The sequence below is a fragment of the Ahaetulla prasina genome, chromosome 7 (genome assembly GCF_028640845.1).
Source record: "Ahaetulla prasina isolate Xishuangbanna chromosome 7, ASM2864084v1, whole genome shotgun sequence".
NCBI lineage: Eukaryota > Metazoa > Chordata > Lepidosauria > Squamata > Colubridae > Ahaetulla > Ahaetulla prasina.
The window spans coordinates 52,108,165-52,125,659 of NC_080545.1; the positions used below are offsets into that span (position 1 = coordinate 52,108,165).

At 32.7% G+C, this 17,495-nt stretch overlaps 1 protein-coding gene across 8 annotated transcripts in view; it reads right to left on the reverse strand.

Moving 5' to 3' along the window:
- Window positions 1–1,189: 1,189 nt before the first annotated feature.
- OSBPL8 (oxysterol binding protein like 8) overlaps window positions 1,190–17,495 on the reverse strand; it is a 95,589-nt gene continuing 79,283 nt past the window's right edge. For 7 of the 8 annotated variants that reach the window (XM_058191186.1, XM_058191187.1, XM_058191182.1 and 4 more), the window contains 6 exons: window positions 15,729–15,865; window positions 14,994–15,179; window positions 13,582–13,669; window positions 8,592–8,691; window positions 7,990–8,092; window positions 1,190–4,296 (listed from right to left, as the gene is read on the reverse strand). In XM_058191186.1, coding sequence (XP_058047169.1) covers window positions 4,161–4,296; window positions 7,990–8,092; window positions 8,592–8,691; window positions 13,582–13,669; window positions 14,994–15,179; window positions 15,729–15,865 — 750 coding nt within the window. In that variant the 3' untranslated portion in view covers window positions 1,190–4,160. Of the gene's footprint in view, window positions 4,297–7,404; window positions 7,452–7,989; window positions 8,093–8,591; window positions 8,692–13,581; window positions 13,670–14,993; window positions 15,180–15,728; window positions 15,866–17,495 lie in introns of all 8 variants that reach the window. The other variant, XM_058191188.1, reaches the window with a different exon arrangement.

Genomic DNA, 17,495 nt, shown 5'->3' on the forward strand with positions numbered 1-17,495 from the left:
CATTCTCTTGAATTGACTCTTGACAATATGATGAAATTAGTTTTTTGTTGCTTTCTTTCAGGGTGTTTTTTTTTACTTCAAAATCTATCTTATAATAACCCTGGAATTTTCTGGTGTTGTCTACTCCAATACCAATTGAATCTGACTTCTTTAGCTTTTTCAAAAATCAAGACAATTTGACTAGGTGATAGAAGATACGAATTAATGCCTGGAAGGGTGTGCATATTCAGACAGATTTGGATTGAACAGAATAACATGGTGTTGCTTGTGTTGCTTAAATAAGTCTGTTTCAGTCTTTCCAAGATGACTTCTTTCATCAAATTCAGTGATTATGCTAAACAGAAGCAGACTGTTTTTTTATATCTTCATTTCATTCCCTCCAGCAGTACTGCATTATCAAGAACTTGTACTTAAAGTTTTACAAGTAAAGTTCAAACACAATGTACTATTATTGATTACAGCTTTTTATTCTATAATTATACAAAACTACTGACCAGTGGTAGAACTTTAAATTTACAAATGTATTTCTAAACAAATTTTTGAACTCAGCTATATAATTTTTCATGAGACACACAAATTCAGTACGTTCAAAGGAATTAATTTCTTTCATCACACTGCATGCAGCATGATTTGCAAATAGAAAAGTGCAATAATAATAATAATAATAATAATAATAATAATAATAATAATAATAATAATAATAATAATAATAATAATAATAATAATAATGGTATTTTACATGATAGGCAAAAATAGAAAACTTACAGAAATAGGAGTTTCCTACATACATACACATGAGTAAATGTTTTCACATTTTTTCGTTACATGTATTATATGCATTGGATTAAACACTGGTCCTTAACATACAACAGCCTATTTTCAGTTAAAAAATGTGTAGCAATAGAAAAATCCAAAGGGAGTGTTAAAATAAAAAGGGCAAGAGAATTAAAAATACTAACAAGTTTATTCCAGAAACTAGAAAAAACAACAACGAAGATTTTAAGAAGAGTGGAAGGCTACTCATTTAAATAGCCAAGTTTTACATCCATTAAACAAGTGGATACTTAATCTGCATGAGGAAATATTAGAACAGGTCTTATCCATTGAAACGTCATAGATATTTTTATTTTCATCCTCAGTCATTTTGCTCAGAAATCCACACTTTGTTAAAACAATAACATGAAGCTGGTTGTCAGTGGTTTGAATTTTATTATGGCTATTTTTTAGTATCAACAAACATTGCAGTTTCAATGTACAATAATATGTATTCCAATATTGGGACCTTCATAGTTATCGAAAGGAAAAAAACCTGTATTTTTCTGTAATTATACATTCTTTTATACTTTCCTCAAATTAATATTGAAAGTAACAGATACCACAACATTTTTGAATAGATATGGTACAACCTTGAAAATATACTTATATATACATACCTCATTGCTGTGCGAACTCCATCAAGGCACTGTTACAATACTCAAGTATCTTATCACCCACTCTCAAAAGATGCCAAAAAATTGAGGAAAGAGAAGAAACACAGTAATCACTTAGTTCACAGTTAGGTATCCTACATATACAATAGGATTAAAAATCCTAAAGGAGAAACATCCCTCAAGACAAGAAACAACATCATGGTGAATAAAACAATTTTAACTCTCATCCCATTTCATTAATGTTGAGTTGGCAAGAAGATCTTCCTGAAGGCACAGGAGGGTAGTGAACTGTAAAATCATTTGATATATATTTTACAGATTAGTTGTCAAAATCAACTTTTTCATGAAATATGTTGTACTCTTAAGTGATAACTAAAAGTTAAAAAGCAGCCCAACTTAGGATACATGAATTATATATTGCAAGTAGTCTATTTACTATTTTACACAACACATTTCATTGTAGATATATTAATGATTACATGGTGTATTGAAGGCTTATAGTGCATTTTTTAAAACAAACACACAAACAAGTCAACATACAATTCTGATTATTTTCTACTTTTAAGTACTAAACATTATAGGGAAACTACTGCCCTTAGATCTCTACAAACTGTCAGGTCACAGCTTCTTTGTTAGTATAAGCAGAAAAAAATCTAAATGAAAGAATGTAGAATCGTATTCATAAAACTAAATATCATATAAACGATGTATTGACTGGGCTCATAACCAGACATATCATACAAAAGTAGTTAGGCAAGAGATTCCTCAGTTCACACAAGGAACTTAAAAGATGCAACAAAAAATGTTTTGAGCTGTGCTTGACACACGAGTGCTTTAGACTCTAGTAATACAAACAATGTATCTGAAAATGCAACTGGTTTGGGAGCTTAGAAGGAATAGAAACATTTAAAAGAAAGCATTTGAATAATAGTTCAGCTATAACTGAAGACATGTCAGCAGACAGAAATATGATATTTATATTCAGAGACATTGTCAAAACAATGAAAAGCAAATAAATTCAACAATCAGTGAAATTTATGTACAGATAGGTAGTTGCTCCAAATGTATATAAATAAATGTAAGTTAGAACATATGTATTTGCACTTTATTTATGCTATTCTTTTATAAAATCGTGCATATCAGTAACTGCATTTCAATCAATTTATAAAGCATCTGAATTATGGCTGCATTCAACCAGTTTACTCCAATAGTAATGCATTTCTCATTCTAAACTGTAGCACTTTTAAAACATAATAATTTAAGGCAGGCAAGAAACTGTAACTGTTCGCTATAGCTACCTTTTTCATTATGGTATTATCAGCAGGTGTTGGGGAAATAATTGCCAGGTGTTACAAAACTCCATTTTGAAGTATTCCAACATCTTTAAAATAGTTAGGTTTGGGATGGGAGTACTAGAATCCTGAATTGACCAAATATAAATTATGTATCTCTAAATGAAAATTTTATATTTGCTATAAAATATATAAATCATGTAAGATACATGCTTCTTGCTGTTCTCTAAATTGACTGTAAATTTTCAATAAATACTATGTAAATATATATAAAAAAAGCAGAAAAGCAGGAGTAACATAGCTGTAATTTGATCTATCTTTTTAAATTTAATGCAGCCCAATCCAGATTTGCTGAATTTACTTAGACTCAGTAAAACAGCTCAATATTTTAGCATAAAGAAAGTAAAGGTAAATGTGCTATATTCTGAGGCATTTGAAACCAAATATTCCTTAAACAGAAACTGAATAGCAGATGAACCTTCCAGAGTCACTTATTCTTGGAACCAGAATGTTGCTACCCAATTTTTTTTTACAGTATAAATATTCAAATGCAGTTATGTTCAAATTGTGTAACCTGAAAGGACAAAACCAATGTTAACATACTTTTAAAATACAGATAGGATCTCATAGGTCAATCATTAAGAATTTTATGATTTACTTAAAATAGCTTCCTTTTTTATATTGCCTAAATAGTGCACTTTCTATTCCTCTGCATCTCATTATTACATATCTAAAGTTAAATAAACAGTAACGGTCAGTAAGAGTTTAAATTTGGGAAGGAATCAAAATACTGCTTGGCACAAAAGTGGTTTCAGTCTCTGGACAGCTGAAATGTTTTTTCTCTCAAACTGACTAATACTATTAACAAAGATCCACTATTACAAACTAAGGGGAAAACCCCCATTTAACTCTTCCTGAAAATTGATGCAGTTAATACAATATTGATGATTAATAGCTCACATGTTCTTAATGACCATGAACAGCTGAGAAGTTTCATTTTTCTGCAATTATTGAATTTTCTGAATTAATAAACCTTGGCATTATTTTCATATTACAGAAAAGTCTTAGGTCAAAATTTACTTCTTTTGCTAGCATGTCCAATAGGGATTGATTATAACAAAATAGGGTCCTCAAATTCCAAACTGGTATATTCTATATTGATATTTATAATAGCTTATGACACCTTAGAACATGCAAGGCAGTTATCCAGCATTTGGAAGATGTGAAGAGGAAGTACTGGCACGTAAGCATTGTCCATGTCATCTGGCTAGGATGGAATAATAAACTATTCCATATGAGCCCAATGTTTTGAGTCAAAGGTCTGAATCTTCTGGGCTCCGTAGATAATATTGCCTCATTTGAAGCCAAACCAAGCTTTAAAGATGGTCCCATGAAGACCATAATAATTCCATTTCATATATTCTTCTGTCCAGATAGTCTATTTGAATAAGTAATTGATTATAAGTTGCAGGAGAACCATCAACAAAATGAAGACATAGTGCTTGAATTGAAAGAAGTTATTATCTGGCGTTGGCAAACTTGAAGTCATTCGTGTTCTTAATGCTGTAATATCCCTATTTAAAAAAAATGAATTTAGTTAAATCCACAGATTGCCAATTATTAAGTAAGCATTATAGACCCATCAAAAATTTGAAAAAAATATTCGACAGACAACTATAATTTTATAATAATGATTTCCCAAGCAGGATAATTAATATACTGGAATCTTAAAATGATGAGCTTTCAAGTTAATTGGACTTTGCAATAATATGGGTCCCAAGTTTATCAGCTTCTAAATTAAAAATAATACAAATGGTACAAATTATCTAGCAAGGTACAAGACATACTATACAATTGAAATGGATATATATAAAGTATGAAGAGGATGACTGGACAGTGGAAAACTGAAAAGAAGTTGTTGAAGCATTGCTCCTATACATTTCAAAAGGGTTGGGTGAAAAAAACACACACCCCACATTGGACTGATTGCTTCTTTAGAAAGCTAGGCAGTCTATTCCATCTTTTTTAATTGTAGCATTTACTACATTTTAAAAACATATTTATGCAGTTCTTTTCTCCATATATTCAGCAATTTTTTAAAACTACATCTGAATTAATTTTTAACCCATGACTTATCTTTCTTCCAATTATTTATGTTTTACTATCGTACATATACTGTACAGTCACATATTTATTAATTATGACATGAATAGGTGATAGTGCATATCTTGACCCTCAATTTCAAGTGGCTTAAAAGGGTTTGACATATAGAGGATCAAATTTTAAATATGTAATGATATCAATATTAAATATATTAAAGGTAACATAGAAATAAATATAGCCAATAAATTTCTATGGGCTTGCATGTCCTAAAAATCCACAAATTCATTAAACCCTTACCTATTAGCATCACAATTGTGAGGGTGTGATAAATGGAGATTCACTTCACTTATCAGAAAATCCAATAAGCATTCTGGAAGGCTGCCTGGTCTGGATTCCAGAAATAACCCCCTATATTTCATATCACTACAAGTATAGTCCATTCTGACTTGGCTCCCAGATCAGAAGCAAATTCAGATTAAAAAAGTAATCTTTTTTCCTATTAGTTAACATTATAAATTTAAATATCTACATTGTTATTGCTGTTGTTTTTCATTACAGCATGATAAACATTTCAAGTACATAAACCATTTTGAAGGGATAAAATATTCCAAATGTCAGAGAAGATACTGAATACTGATTCAGTGTATTGAATAAAGACTTGACAAGCATACCAATGGTTTCTCCTGGGGAATGTGTGTGTCAAAACAGCCAAGATAGCATAGCAGCAGTGTGATCAAACCCCTGCTCCTTTGTACACATCATAATATACAAATGAAGAAGAAATTGAATCAAAGCCCCCAATTTTGTCTATTTTCATCCCTGATGTGGGCACCACTGCAATACAGTATTTAATTGTTTAACAACTTTTTATCTATTAACGGGATTTTAGTGAAGCTTAGATCATAGTAAGTCACAGTACTGCAAGATTATGGGTAGTTCTTGGAAGGTTCACAAACTATCTTACTGCTGTAATTATGTTTTATGTCTATTGTAAGTATATTTAAAGAACCAAATTCATAGTGTTATTCATTAGGGCAGTACAAAGCATTTGGATCTACTTCTGAAGCTAACAAAGCACCATCTTTGACAGAAAAAGTACTCATTACAAGCTCAACTTCAGGATGACATGATGTCCCACAAAGCTTCTGAATGCTTTACTGAATCTGAAAGTTCAAAAGTTCAACTCTTAAATTTATATGGATATTAACTCTTACTAAAAAAAAGTATATGAATTTAGGAAAATATGTATCTTTTTCTGTTAATTTCTATTAAAATAATTGGAAATCCCAGAACATCTCATTGTCTCATGAGAAACTTATATACAGCCATGAAGGACAGAATATGGCAAACAGACTGTTCTAGATCTGCAAAAGATTAAGATAAGGCTGGCTATTCTTCCTTTATTTATTCAATTATATGCTGACTACATATTGGGAGAAGCTGCATGGGAAGATGATGAGAATTGCTTTAAAACTTGAAGAAGAAAAATCATTAACCTGTGCTATGCCGATAACACTATTCTGCTAGTTGGAAATGCGAAGGATCTGCAAGCTACAGAAAAGTAAGTCAAGGAACATGATGAAAAAATGGGTCTAATGTTAAATAAAATTGTAACGACAACAAGTACAGCAATCAGTCTTGTAAATGACAGTAAAGATATTGAAGAATAGCTTCTCCCTGTAGCACCAACAGTAAAGAAACCAGCAGTCAAGAAATATGCTGTAGACTAACATTTACTAGAGTAGCAGTGAAGGCCTTGGAAAAAGCTGGGATTTATCTATGCCTACAAAGATCAGAATAATATAGACAATGGTATTTGGAAGCAACATTTGAATTTTTAAGAAACAGATAGAAAGAGTATTTTGAAATTTAGTGTTGGAAAATAATTCTGTGAATTCCATGGTTAGCCAAATAAACAAGTAAATGGATCATTAAATAATTCAATCTATAATTCTGACTTGAGGGACAAATGAAAAGGCTTATACTTTGGACACCTTATGCAAAGGCCTAGGTAGCTATTTTAAGAAGTCTATAATGCTGAGAAAAGTGGAAGAAAAGAGAAGACAACTAGCAGCAACATCACTGGACTCATTTAAGGCATGAACTATATTCCTTTGTGCTCTCTGAGCTTGGTTGTTTTCTTGCAGACGTTTCACTATCCAACCAGGTAATATCTTCAATGTTACCATCGATTTGGAAGAAAAAGAAATTGACCTTAAAATATGAACGTGAAGTCTCCATAAAGAAGCCTTATTAGAAGGTGCAAATACATATGCATGAAATTAAACAAGAAGCAGCATGAAGTATTTTTGATATTATATAGGATTAAGGGCATAGAATAAAGATGCTACAAAGTAAGGACCTTCAAGAAATATAATGATATGAATGTAAATCAACTGCATTTGGAGGTAAGTGTACCTACTACCTAATCTATCTATGCTAAATCTTCTTTTCCTTCACTCCACACATTTTGTTTTGCCCTATACTGAATAATAAAGGGAAAATCTTGGAAAAGTCTTTGCTTTCACACCAAGATATTAATATTTATGTCCCCATATATTCTTTTATTAAAATGTTACCTTTTTTGGCATTGATCTCTGATTTTCAGTAGTTTTGCATTTTGGAACTGAAAGGCATGATAGAAATGTTTTAAGCAGTAACTTAAAAAATTATCATGAAAATGTGTATTTTAGTCATATCTTATAATGATTAGGAGAACATAACTTCAGCATTATCTCTCACCAGTTTCTTTAGTTATCCAGACATTTAAAGGGTCAAGGTTTGCTCTAAATTCCAGGTCTCTAAATTAGCATCTTTAGGTTTTTAGTTAATTATTTATGTAAATTATACACTTAGTTACATTTCCCCCTTAATGCCCACAAGATTTCCCTCCCCATCTGATTTTATTTTACATAAATAAAAAGGAGGCAGCCATGCAGCAAAGCAACAGCATCAAGCACAATCTCTGTTTTCAATAATATCTCTGGAGCTGTATAAATGGTAGATGAGTGTAGCCTAGTGCTTTTTATGGATATGTACCCAAAAGCTCCAAGAGAAGTTATACTGCGGTAGTAAAGAGCATTTTGGGAATTTAGAGTGTGGCATGGAGCAATGTCAATAGTCCTGTTATGGAATGTGATTTAAAAAGAATACTACAAACATACCTCCGAATATCTTCCTGTGTTAACTTTATAGATTCAATGGCACTTTGCAGTTCAGCAAGATCTACTGTTTTCTTTCGGATTCTTGTGTTATGTTTGAGTTGTGCTTCAGAAGTAATTCAAAATTAGTCAAACAGGTAAAATATATAAATCATATAGAAACCAAATTATTTCAGTTTACCAGGTATGAACTACTCTTTTTTTTTTCATTTTAAAAACAATTTTACAAGCCAGGACAGAAAATGATATTAAATACTAAATAAATTTAACATGGAAACCCAGTTTGGTGTAGCAGTTTAAGGCACTGGGTTAGAAAACTGGAGACTGAGAGTCTATTTCTGCCTTGGACATGAAGCTAGCTGGGTGATTTTGGCCAGTCCATGTCTCTGAGCCCTAGGAAGAATGCAATAGCAAACCACCCCGAAAAATCTTATCATGAAATCTGCAGGGGCTAAACCAGGCAATTGCCAGGAATCAACAATGATTTGAAGGCACCAAAACAAAAATATTATCTTTAGTTTACAGATAATGAAATTTAGGCATGCTTGTACTTTATTCATCATAGTTTTAGAAAGAAGGGCACAGTAAACCAATGTAGCATTTACCTTCACTTCCTGATGAGTCTGGATTATCAGGCTCTGGTGAGGAGAAGCCACATTCTTCTTTCTTAGATTTAGCAGACCGTTTTATTTTTGCAACAGTAACCTGTAATACACATTTTTATCAGCTTTATTGCTCAGAAACAAAAAGATAGTTATGCTGGTGTGCAAGAAACGAGTGGTAGAAATCTTTGTTTACATTATCTTCTAGCAACTCCACTTCAGTTGCCATACTGGAGGACAATAGGTGACACTGAGAGGAAAGATAATTGAGACAATAAACATTCTGGCCATTTCAGCATAAAGAATTTGATTATCTTCTGGTTCCAGAAAAGCAAATATGGATCCAATTCTATACAGCAAGAATGGGCAGGGCTTGCAAATCATTTTTTTAAATTATTCATTTATCAATCATTAACCCCCTGGCAACCCAGCTTTCATAGTTATAATGAATCCCTAAGTCACAATCTCCCTGGATCAAAGGGAAATCCTAAAATAACCCATGCGGTTTCCAAACCGCAGCTCTTTCTGTGTGAAAACGTGTAGATTAAAAAGGTTTTGCAATTGGCTCAGGATTTGATCTGCTGGGAGTCCTGGGATTCCCTCCACAGTGTCAACTGCAATATAGCCTATGTAGGCATTAAGTTCTGTCTTCCTTATTTCTTAAGACACATTGGGAAGTAATTAATCTATAAATAGATATTTCTCTGCAGCAAAGATAAGATGCCTTGCAACATTCTTCTGGTTATTTCTAAAGCTCACAACACTATTCCAGCGTTGATGCAAATGACAGAAGCCTAAAAAAGTAGCAGGATATTAACTGCTCCAAATAGAAGATGCCAGTGGGTGAAAATGTGGTTTCCATCCATTAAAGGAACATCAATACCATATTTTGTACTCAACCATTAAATATTTAAATATGTGCATACTGAAATATATAGCTCAATTAGTAACATTAGAAATAAATTCAATAATTAAAGAAGTTTCTTTAGATGTCGATAGATGAGTCATTAAACCCCAACCTTTGTGGAAAGGTGAATATCTAAAAAGAATATTTTTCCCAAATTAATTTATATTCTGGAAGTTTTTTCTGTTCAAATAACTGGAAAATATTTTCATAACAATAGCTATCCATGTTAACAATAAAATAAATCAATATAAAACTGAATTATGAAAAACATTTTTTTTTGAATTTGTGAATAAACCAGGGAAATCGTTGGTTTGTAAATTGTGAAGAAAAAAAGAAAAAAAAATGATACTGAAATTATAAGTGGGATATAGTATATTAATGGATAATGTGGCTGTTTATTTTTTATCAATATCATTCTGATTTGCATAAAATATATGAACTGCCTTCTCCAAAAGACAGGAGTTTTTAGAGATAATTTTATAAAATAGTTGAAGTCAATTTGTACTTCATAGACAACACAAATAATTCTTAATGGATATTTAGCCAAACTATGAGAGATACAACAAAAGAAATAGACAAGGCTGCCTATCCTTCCTTGTTTATTTTAGTTCTTGAAATATAGAATAGAGACATGACAAGATGAGAGGATTGTGCTGCTAAAGATGAAAGGGTGACATATAAATTAACAGCTTTTGCAGATGATCTGTTGGCTTGGGAAGTCCCTTTAAAGCGAACTGAATTATTAATGAATAAATTAAAGAATATGATGCATAAGGTCTAAGATTAATAAACTGAAGGTAGAGAAGTTATCAAAAACATGGAAATACAAGATCAAACAGAATTGATAAACAAAATATGTTTTAAGATTGAGAAGAAGGTCAAATATTTGGGTATTACTATGAGAAATATGAACTGTATATTATAAAACCATAAGTTATAATTGTCATAAAACTATTATATCTAGAATAGATTGATGTTAAAAAAGTTTTGCTAATGTTGGCAAAAATAGAATGGTCATTGCTGGGATTAATTTTTATGATTCAGATGAATATTTTACCAAGAATTTTATTTTTGTCTCAGACAACAGCTATTTTGACAACTGATGCCTTATTTAAGAAGGATATATCTAAGGGGAAAAAACACTAGTTAACTATAAAATATTACAAAATGCAAAGAAAGGGGAGGACTGGGTATATTTGATTGAAAATTATAGTTTGCTGCTTGTTGTTTAGCTTGGATGAAGAAGTGGGTGTTGCTGAGAAACAGAAGGTTATTGGAGTTAGAAGGATACAATTTGAGTTTTGAGTGGCATGCATGTTTGTAGTACAATAAAGCTAAGGTTAATGTAGATTTTAAAAGTCATTACTTTAGACATGACACTCTGAGAATGAATAAAGATGAATCCAAGTTGCATCCAAAAACAGCTTTGTGGCTCTCAGAACAAGAAACATTTTATAGAAGAAAAATGTAAGTAAACATAAATGGTCATCTTATCATGCTATAATTTTCTCAAGAGAAATGTAAAATAAAATCAAGAGAAAATGTAATGATGGAAGAGTATACTTGTCAATGATTTTCCTATCTACAATTATCATCAAGGTTTAAAGTGGATTTTATGGTTTTAAGAATATAAGACAATGTTTGAAATAGAATTGTGTACAAATGTTGAACATGCAATTGTTAATATAATTTTTTGTTAAAATTTGAGACAGAAGAAGAAAAGTAAGTAAACATAAATGGTCATCTTATCATGCTATAATTTTCTCAAGAGAAATGTAAAATAAAATCAAGAGAAAATGTAATGATGGAAGAGTATACTTGTCAATGATTTTCCTATCTACAATTATCATCAAGGTTTAAAGTGGATTTTATGGTTTTAAGAATATAAGACAATGTTTGAAATAGAATTGTGTACAAATGTTGAACATGCAATTGTTAATATAATTTTTTGTTAAAATTTGAGACAGAAGAAGAAAAAGTGAAAGAATGTATGATAAGGGTTAAAAACTTTGGTTATAATATAAAATGGATCAATGGGGAAATTATGTGTTTGAAAGTTTGCTTATTATTGTAATCTTAAAGAGAATGCTCATAAAAGGATGTGCTATTGGTATATGCCTCCAGAGAAATTGTCTAGAATGTATAAAAGCATTTCAAATTTATGTTGGAAATATGAAGATGAAAGGACATTGCATCATATTTGGTGAATGTATAAAAAAGCCAGAAAATGTTGGATATAAATACATTCATTAATTTAGAAGATTTTAAAGATGAATGTACAATTGAAACCAGAGGCTTTTCTTTAGGGACCAATAGATCAACAGGTGGGGAAAAGTCATGGAACTTTGCTTTTAGACATGATAACTTCAGTAAAATTATATGCTCAAAAGTGGAGAGATTCAGGACCATCCACAACAGAATAATGTTTGATAAAGATGATGGAACATACAGATAATTTCTTTTTAGAGAAAAGACAACATCTATATTTATTGCTGGTTATAGTCATTTTGCATGAAATAGAAAAAACAGAAATGAACTTTTGATTTGTGATGATCATAAAAGTAGATATTAGATAAAAGTGTTTTTATAACCACAGATTAAGAGATGTGTATATGTGTGATTTGTAATCATACTTATATTTGCTGCAAAGAAAATCAGATGCTTCTATTTCTTTTGGTACTTTTTGCCTTTTTCCTTTTTTTCCTCCTTTACTTTGTGTTAGTTTTAAATTCTTTTAAAAACTTTTAATAAAACATTTATATAATATTTTTAGTTGGAAGACACACTAAAAGTCTTGTGCAAGCTACAGAATAAATAGGATTGATAGATTCCCTTCCCCCACAATATCCCATCAAAATCAGAAAAAAATTAAAGAAGAAACCCTGTTTTTAACCCACACGTGTGATATGGTCCAACCCATTTCATGGCATTCTCTCATTTTCTTTGCATTGTCACATACTGTTCAGTATATGCCTTGCATCCTCTCATAAGTGTGAACTGCAGACCCAGATCACCCAAAATTAACACTATCATAAAGGGTATGCCGTTCAACTTTCTTGTTTTAAAAGCTAAATATGAAATAAATAAGTCATACAGGTTTTTGGATAAACCTATGCAGCTTAAGGGACGCGGTGGCTCAGGGGCTAGGACGTTGAGCTTGTCGATCAAAAGGTCGGCAGCTCAGTGGTTCGAATCCCTAGTGCTGCCGTGTAACAGGGTGAGCTCCCGTTACTTGTCCCAGCTTCTGCCAACCTACCAGTTTCGAAAGCATGTAAAAATGCAAGTATAAAAAATAGGGACCACCTTTGGTGGGAAGGTAACAGTGTTCCGTGCACCTTTGGCATTGAGTCATGCCAGCCACATGACCACGGAGACATCTTCGGATAGCGCTGGCTCTTCGGCTTTGAAACAGAGATGAGCACCGCCCCCTAGAGTCAGCAACGACTAGCACATATGTGCGACGGGAACCTTTACCTTTACCTTTATGCTGCTTTAGAATACAATTAGTGTCATATGGTTTCCTTAATCTGTTATATCCAAGATGGACAATTTTTTGATGGAGCTCAGAATCTTATTGAAAGAGAAAAAAGCTATATAGGGAAAAAGTGGGCATAGCTAGAAAAAAATGGTTACCTCTAAATATCAGGTTGAATTATAATTAACGAATTATTACTTTGTCATTCCCAGTGCAATTGTCTAAAGCAGGAGTCTCTACCCTTGGTCCCTTTAAGACTTGTGGACTTCAACTCCCAGAGTTCCTCAGCCAGCTTTGCTGAGGGACTCTGGGAGTTGAAGTCCACAAGTCTTAAAGGGACCAAGGTTGGAGACCCCTGGTCTAAAGTACATATAGCATAATATACATTTTACAAATATAAAGCGCAGAGCCCAGAAGAAAAAGTCTGTAAGCAAAAAGGCATAAGCTTTAAAATAACTGCTGCAAGCAGGCCAGAGGTTGAACTCCTCATAACAGTATATTTCACTTGTCAGAGAAGTGAAGGCAAAAAGTGGCTTTTTCAAGGGAATTCCCAGTCCCTAGAGAAATCTCAACTTAATAATGTTGTAATAAAAATAAGGCCAAGAACATACCATTGGTGTACGATGTCTTACTTTGGTTTGAATAATGCCATCTTTTTCAAACTGTATCATGTCATTCAGTGGATCCCATGGTCTTGTACTATACACAAAAAATGTGTACATACTTTAGATAAAGTAACTGAGAGGATTAACATGCCAGGCCCATTACTTTCAGTAAAGCAATATTTATAGTATTTCAAAAATGTATACTATTAGCATCTTATATAGGTATCCGGCTGTTGCTATATGTTGTTGGTCAGCCTGTAATAAACCTTCCCTCATCCATGACTTGTGAATGAGACAGTCAGCCTTGTGTGCATTATTGAGGCATATATGTCTTCATAGAAATGCACCAAGCTGGCTTCCATGCATAGCTCAAGCACAAAGCCACAGCTGGAGCAAAGATGTAACTACGTTATTTGAGAAGCTCTGATGTCTTCCGGGGGTGCGTTTCTGCAGATAACAAGTTGTGAGGTTTGTTTGTGAAGTTGGGCTGTAGGGATCAGAAGAGATTGTTGCTAGAAACCTCCCTGCCTTAGCTGCTTGAATCTGTAGCAAGATTGGCAGTTACCAACCTCCCTGCTGCAAAAAAATGAACTGTTTCAATCTGTGGCACAAGTTACGGTACTTGAGGACATCAATCTACCTTTCATGCATGTGGAATGGAGAGCAGTTCAAGAATTCATGGCCACCAGGGTGAACATGGACCTAATTCAATTTATCTCTGGCCCAACTCAGTTGAGGTCACATATTGGATCTGGACAATAGTGACACAATCTGGAATTGGGGAACATTACCATCAGTTATGGACAGATTACTCTGTGTTGTCCTTAAGAGTTCTCTGTGACTACACACACTGTAGGGAGACAGGGCTCATTTTATTGTTCTTCCCCAAGATACAGCTTGGAGTGGTTTAATTGACAGCTTGGAAGGTGTCAACTGCTTTTTGAGTTTGTTTGCTTGGAGGCATTTCACCAATGCAGTGATGATGCTACCAAGTTGGATAATGAAACATCAGCAAGCAAATATCCATGCAAATTGGATCAGAGAGCACCAAGGACTCCGGAGTTCCAGCCTGAGCTACTTGTATTCTTTTCAGCTAGAACTGTGGAAATGGAAAAGTGCTACACCTACACTGGTAAAATTTTCTTGAAGGGTTAACAGCTACTCCTCTTTAAACCACAGACAAATTATACAGTACACTTGGTTTATACTATATTAAGAAGGAACATTCTAATCACAATATAGAGCTATAGTTTGGCTTTTTGACTAATGATACAGGTAGAATAAATATTACAGAAATAATATGTGACGGAAGATATATATGAGCCTAGTAGTAATGTGCGTGCGTAATCGAACACACACACACACACACACTATTATCTGCAGAAAAGAGAAAAAAGCTCTCCTCCTTCAAGACTTACTCTGCATATCTGTAATTCCATTCTCCTGTAAGTGGATCTGGCTCAAATAGTCTGCAGACCCACACTTCATCTAATGCCTTCCTTTCCTTGGCAGCTTTCCTTTGTGCTTCTTCCAGAATATATTTTTCTTGAGTTGCTTCTGTTTGGTCTTTATTATTTATAGCTCGAGTCACATGTTGCCAAAGTCTAACCGGTAAGAATAACAGCAGTAAAAAGGTCAGATACTGGGGAGAAGAGCTTTGCTGAAAAAAAAATCTTTTGTTATACCATTAGAATAAGGATCTAATACAATTATAATATTTCTCCATTAGCATCTTACTTTCCTGGAATTATTTTTTCAATTAATACTCACCAATACAATCCTAGGGCAGATACAGAAAGGTATCAACCAAATTATGCATCTAAATAAACATAAAAAGCCCCAAACTAAAAACAACAAATGAAGAATGCTGTAAAAATTAATTAAACTTAAAATAAGGGTTCTTTCTCCAAAGGATAAGCTAGGCTATGGCTTCTGAATTTATCCTCTTTGCTTTACTCTTCAACCTGATAAACAGCATCTTAGGGGGCTAGAGGGAATAGAATGGAACACCACCTTTGTTCAAACACGTCTGCCACAGGAGCCATTTTTATGAGGACACCCATAAAGTGCTCCCAACTTTCTAAATGTGTCCAGGAAAAGCTTAAGGACCTCTGCATAATCAATCAAAAAAAAAAGTTTTAGAATGAACTTACTTCTCTGATTCAAAGTCACCTTGTTCCTCAAACTTCACTGTGTATCTTCTTAATCTGTGCTGCCTGATCTCAGGTGTTGGATTCCAGAATGTCTCTGAAGCATCTGTCTTCTTATCCCTAATAATAACTTCACTGTCCTATAATGTTAACATATTATATTACTTGAGTAGGCAAAGCATTTTTTCGAAGTCAGGAAAAACAAGAGTTTCTTCAGAAAGTCACTTTTCACAATTAAAAGATTTGTACTAGTTTGGCAAAAATAGTCAGGGACAGCTGAAAGTCATACTTGATATTCTATTTCCTTATTTTAGCTCCAATCATTTGAATTAAAGTAATGCATTTATTCATTCTCAGTAACATTTTGTGCTTTAATTACTTTTTTCCAGTGGAATTAGCTTTTATTTGCATATGGATCTCAGCACATTTCTTCATATTTATTGGGCTAGATGAAACATATGAATATATGTGAACTTACTATACATTAAACATATAGTTCAAGCATTGTAAAAATTATATTTCAGTTAACTGTGTTCTATCAAATATAACAATACTTTGTCAGTCTTGGCTGATCTTAAAAAGCTAAACAGAATGAGATCTGATTAGTAATTGGATGGAAGAACACCAGCGAATATCAGGACTGTATAAATTTTAAAAAAGCTAATGAAAAAACATTTTTGATTTATTGCAAAGACAACTATATGAATTCAGACTGGAATTATCACATTCTGGAGTAATAATTCTGAACTGAAGCATTGTCTAAATTGAAATATTAAGAAAATCTGTTCTTTAACTGATGTAATGTAAAGAACGTAACATAATTTAACATAAATAAAAGCCCATTAGTCAGCTACTATCTAGCAATTAATACTAATAATAATCAGAATGCGTTATCACTTCAAGATGAGATGAATTTAAAAATTATTAGTGCTTAACCCCATGCTCTTGTTCTGTTCCCATATTAAAATGAGTTTTTTTCAGAATCTTCCATGTTCTTCAGAACATCCTTCTTCTCGCATCTGCTCACCCTCACATAGCGTATTTCTAGATTTTCACTCTATTTTCCTGCCTATTTTTCTTTCCAACTGAAATTTGGTTTAGCAAGAATCCAGGTATACAAGAAAATTAGAGATTAATGTCAATATTTATTTATTTATTTGCTCTAGTCTTACAATAACAACAATTTTATCTGGTTTGAAGAATAGAATTATGTATTTCAAGAGAACAGGTCTGCCAATGGTAATTCATGTCAAGTTTCTACTCTCTCCTGGGTTCATATTTAATGTAAACTGCCCAGAGTGCTATAATGCACTGAGGCGGTATATAAGTCTAAGTGCTATTGCTATTTATTGTGTGTCCAATGTCAATCCATTGTACTCTTATCAGTATTATGTTTCTTTACTTGTTATTATATTAGCCTTATTGCAAGGTAAGGACAAGAAAGTTACGAAGTATTTCCATTTATTTATCCATATGGCAGATCTATAGTAAATGTGCAAATTTGGCTTTGGAAGTTTAGTGCTAGTCAGATTTCTGAAAAAATATAGCAAAATAAAGAAAAGGCTGATGCATATGTCAAAATCAGTAACAATGTACATTCAAACAATTTAAATATAAAAATACTGTATATATCAAAATACAGTGGTATCTCAGTACTCGTCAGTAATTGGTTCCAGGAGACATGACAGTAATATAAATGACAAGTACCAAAGAAACCATAACGTGTCACCCTTTGTTTTGGCAAGAAAGGGTACTGAGTCACAAGGGAGC